The following is a 5,049-nucleotide window of genomic DNA, read 5'->3' as shown; positions in this document are numbered from 1 at the left end:
GCCACAGAGGAGATACACCAGCCTCACACCCGAGGACACGGCAGCAGCTCCATACTGCCGGTGGCAGAGGCGAATTCACCGGACTGCTACAGCAAGCCGAGGTGAGCCGCTGCGGAACAGCCAGGTGGGATTTTTCAGCGCAGGGAGCATCTAAAGCTCCCAGTGGCTGAGCTCATCACACGCTGCAGGGACTCAGAGTGGAACTCAAAACCAAGAAGAAATAAGCCAGCCTCACGGCCGAGGGCGTAGCAGCACCATATTGCCACCGGCGGCAGCAGCAGCGAATTCACCGAGTCCAGTACAGCTACATCTGCGAACTCAAGAACAGTGAGTCAAATTGCGGGCCACAGAGGAGAAATCCCAGTACTGTACTCCCTGGGACTTGACCCAGTGGGGGAGTGGCGGTGGCAGAGATATCACACCATAGGAGAACGTGCAACCTGGCACCCCCCATAGTTTAAAGCAGCCTCTATCGACTCCCTGGGTCGGAGACTCTGTGATACAACAGTAAAGGAGTAGTGGGGTCTGAGATACTACAGACTTGAGATCCAGAGCACCTTAAGTGAAGTCATAGTGACCCAAGGGAAGAACCCAGAGAAGGCACAAACTTCTGAAATCATGGGAAAGAGGAATAACACTGGAGCAATGAATGCCCACAACCCCACAACATCAGAACCCAAAAAAACAGAAAATCAGAGATTACTAGAAGATCAAATCAGGAAAATAACTGTAGAAATAATAGAGGTGCTTCAAAAAGAACTCAGAGAGAGCCAAAAAGAGATAAAGGATGCAATTAATAAAGTAAAGGCCTCAATTCAAAGCACAAACAACCGATTAGACCACATGGAGAACAGAATCTCACTCTTAGAAGATGATCATTCCAAAAATGAACACATAGTTTTTAATCTAGAAAAAAATATCCAACAGCAGGAATCTGACATTGAAGAAATATGGGCCCATTTTAAGAGAGCTAACCTAAGAATAATTGGAATAGAGGAGGGAAAAGAAAGTGAAACCAAAGGGATCAACAATCTCTTCAAGGAAGTAATAGCAGAAAATTTTCCAAACATAGAGCAAGAGGTTGATACACAGGTCCAGGAAACTTATGGAACTCCCTTTAGACAGGATCGGAGAAGAGGATCCCCACGCCACATAATTGTCAAAATGACCACTGTGGAAGCCAAGCAGAGAATCTTAAAGGCAACCAAAACAAAGGGCCAAGTGACATTCAGAGGCAAACCAATTAGAATCACTCCAGACTTCCCAAACCAAGTCATGAGAGCCAGAAGGGCTTGGAGTAACATATTCCAAACTCTGAAAGAAAACAACTTCCAGCCAAAAATTTTCTACCCAGCAAAACTTTCTATCAAATTAGATGGAAAAATAAGAAGCTTCCATGACAAACAGAAACTGAAGGAATTTATGTCTTCAAAACCAGTGCTAGAGAAAATACTCAGAGATTAACTACAAAGAAGAAATAGGTAACACACACCAGAACCAGAGAAACAAGATTTTCCATCCAACAGTCAACTAAGATTGGTTATCTGTGGAGATTCATTATTTATGTTAGTCTTATACCTATCTCTAAATGGTATTGTTTGCCTTTATTGTTGTTAATTTTTAGGATTGCTAGTTGGAATATTAATATACCTTCAGATATAGCATTTGGAAATATTTTATCCCATTCTATTAGTAACTGTTAACTCTGTTTACATTGTCCTTGGATATACAATATTTTTTTTTTATTTTTTAGGGAGTTTGTATACTCTTCTGTTGCCTGTGCCATTGAAATCATATCCAAGAAATCACTGCCAATTTCAATTTTGTGAAGTTTTATGGCCCAGATTTTCTCCTAAAAGTTTATATTCTTAAGATTTATATTTAGGTCTTTTATCTATATTGAGTTAATATTTGTATATGGGATTAGGTAAGGGTCCAATTTTATTCTTTTCCATGTCATTATCATTTTTCAACAATATTTAGTTAAAAGATTATTATTTCTACCTCCAAATGTTCGTGGCAACCTTGTCAAAAATAACTTGACAATATAGGGAAGAATTTAGCTCTAGGCTTGTATTTAACTCCAATGCTTTATATATCTACCTTTAGAACAGTATTACACTGTTTCAATTATTGTAGCTTTATATGGTTTGAACTCAGAAAATATATATCTTCTAGCTTTGTTCTTTTTCAAGATCGTTTTGGGTACCTAGAATAGAATCCATATTCCATATTAGGATAGATTTTTTTCTGAAAAATAAATATATAAATATATGATAGTTTCACTTAAAAAATAGAAACAAAATATTCTCTGGTAAGAAAGAAAGCAAAAAGAAATATTGAAATGTTATATTTAAGTCATCAAAAGCTTGGTATCAGACAAATGAAATTGTTATGTGAGATTATCATTTTTAATTTTGGATAAATTGCTATAATATTAGATGTCAACCACTAAGCCAAGCATGGGAGGGAGGGATGGGGAGAGAATGGGGTGGGGATCGGGTGGGGGCTGACTGGGTGATGTGTGCATGTATGTCTACAAAAGTTTGTATCCCACTATGATGTATGAATACAGTGCACCAATAAAAAATAAAAAAATAAAATAAAATAAAATGGCCATCCTTCCAAAAGTGATCTACATATTCAACGCAATGCCCATTAAATTACCAAGATCATTCCTCACAGACATAGAAAAATCAGTCCTTAAATTCATTGGAACAACAAAAAGTCCAGAATAGCCAAAGTAGATCTAAGCAACAAAAACATGCAGGAGGAATTACAATACCTGACTTTAAACCATACTACAAAGCCACTATAATAAAAACAGCATGTTAATGACACAAAAACAGATACATAGACCAATGGAGCAGAATAGAAGACCTAGAGACAAGTCCATGCACTTTCAGCCAGTTGATTTTTGACAAAGGGGCCAAAAACATACACTGGATAAAAGATAGTCTGTTCTACAAATGGTGTTAGCAAAACTGGATAACCGTATGCAGCAAACTGGAAATTAATCCCACTTTCTCACCCTGCTCAAGAGTCATTTCAAGATGGACCACAGACTTGGAAATTAGACCAGAGACCTTGAGGCTCCTTGAAGGGGGTATAGGTCCAACTCTGCAATGCATAGGCACAGATAAAAACTTTCTCAACAAGACCCCAAAGGCATAACAAACTAAAAGGCAAATCAATATGTGGGATTGCATGAAATTGAAGAGCTTCTGTACAGCAAAGGAAACTGTCAAGAACCTCAATCAAGAGCCAACAGAATGGGAGAAAATTTTCACCACCTACTCCTCCAACAAAGGACTAATATCTAGAATATACAGAGAACTCAAGAAACTCAGCACTAAGAAAACAAATAACCCAATCAAAAAAATGGGCAAGTGAATTAAGTAGACACTTCATGAAAGAAGAAATTCAAATGGCCAATCAATGCATGAAAAAAATGTTCAAGATAATTAGCAATCAGAGAGGTGCAAATCAAAAGTACCCTGAGATTTCACCTAACTCCAACTAGAATGGCAACCATTCAAAACACAAACAACAACAAATGCTGGCAAGGATGTGGAGAAGTGGGAACTCTAAAACATTGTTTGTGGGATTGCAAATTAGTGCAACCACTTTGGAAAACAGAATGGAGAATCCTCAGAAGAATGGGAACAAATCTACCATTAGATTTAGCAATACCACTTCTGGGTATCTACCCAAAAGGAAGGAAACCATACTATCAAACTAATACATGTGTATCTATGTTCATAGCTGCACAATTCATCATAGCCAAACTATGGAACCAGCCAAGATGTCCATTAAAAAGATGAATGGATTACAAAACTGTGGGACATGTACATAATGGAATTTTACTCAGGTATTAAGAAAATTGCAGCATTTACAGGGAAATGGATGGATCTTGAGGACATTATGCTAAGTGAGATTAGTCAGTCACAAAAAGTAAGGAATTAGATGCTTTCCCTAATATGTGAAAGGGGTTATAGCAGGAACTCCAGGTGAAAAAGCAGATTCTATAGAGGAGCAAATAAGGCAACCTAACTGTGGGTATGGGAAGAGGGGAGAAGGAAACTCTTTAAAGTGCACAATGTATTAAATCATATCATAGTCAACCATTAAGCCAAGCATGAGAGGGAGGGAGTGAAGTGGGGACTGCTTGGGGGCTGGCTGGGTGATGTGTGCATTTATGTCTACACAAGTTTTTTGCTTCATCATGATGTATAAATACAATGCACCAATAAGAAATTTTAAAAAAGTTAGTAGATGCTTGCAATTCCAGTACTTGAGAGACAGGAGGATTGCAGGTTCACTGCCAGCCTCAGCTACTTAGTGAGACCCTCTGCAACTTAGTGAGAACCTGTTTCAAAATAAAGAATAAAGCTGGGAGTTTTGGCACACACTTGTAATCCCAGCATTTGGGAGGCTGAGACAGGCTCAGGTTCGCAGATAGCCTCAGCTACTTAGTGAGGCTCTCTGAAACTTAGTGAGACCCTGTTTCAAAATAAAGAATAAAACTTTCTCTGCTCACTCGTGGTGGAGGCAGCTGGTCCGGTCTCAACATGCAGAACGACGCTGGCGAGTTCGTGGACCTGTACGTGCCGCGCAAATGCTCCGCCAGCAACCGTATCATCGGTGCCAAGGACCACGCATCCATCCAGATGAACGTGGCTGAGGTTGATAAGGCCACAGGCAGGTTTAATGGTCAGTTTAAGACCTACGCTATCTGTGGGGCCATTCGCAGGATGGGTGAGGCAGATGACTCCATTCTTCGGCTGGCCAAGGCAGATGGCATTGTCTCAAAGAACTTTTAACTGGAGGAAGTTATGGTGCAGAGTATTTGTCATAAATAAACCGTGGAAAACCAAAACCAAAACCAAAACCAAAAAACAAAATAAAGAATAAAAAATGGGGCTGCGGTATAGCTCAGAAGTCGACTGTCCCTGGGTTCCATCCTCAGTACTGCAAAAAAAAAAAAAAAAAAAAAAAAAGACAAGATGAGCAAAGTATTTGAATAGACATTTCTCCAAATGATAAGCA

At 39.3% G+C, this 5,049-nt stretch overlaps 1 protein-coding gene across 1 annotated transcript; it reads left to right on the top strand.

Annotated features, from left to right (window-relative positions):
- The first annotated feature begins 4,563 nt into the window (after positions 1-4,563).
- LOC308278644 (small ribosomal subunit protein eS21-like) lies at positions 4,564-4,836 on the top strand. Its single transcript, XM_080718541.1, has one exon. It carries the CDS (start codon positions 4,572-4,574, stop codon positions 4,821-4,823), a length of 252 nt encoding a protein of 83 aa, XP_080574667.1. The 5' UTR covers positions 4,564-4,571; the 3' UTR covers positions 4,824-4,836.
- The last annotated feature ends 213 nt before the right edge of the window (positions 4,837-5,049 follow it).

The sequence above is a fragment of the Muscardinus avellanarius genome (assembly GCF_963383645.1).
Source record: "Muscardinus avellanarius genome assembly, chromosome: X".
Taxonomy (NCBI): Eukaryota; Metazoa; Chordata; class Mammalia; order Rodentia; family Gliridae; genus Muscardinus; species Muscardinus avellanarius.
The sequence above is the reverse complement of the archived record's forward strand: the minus strand, read 5'-3'. Positions and strand labels throughout refer to the sequence as shown.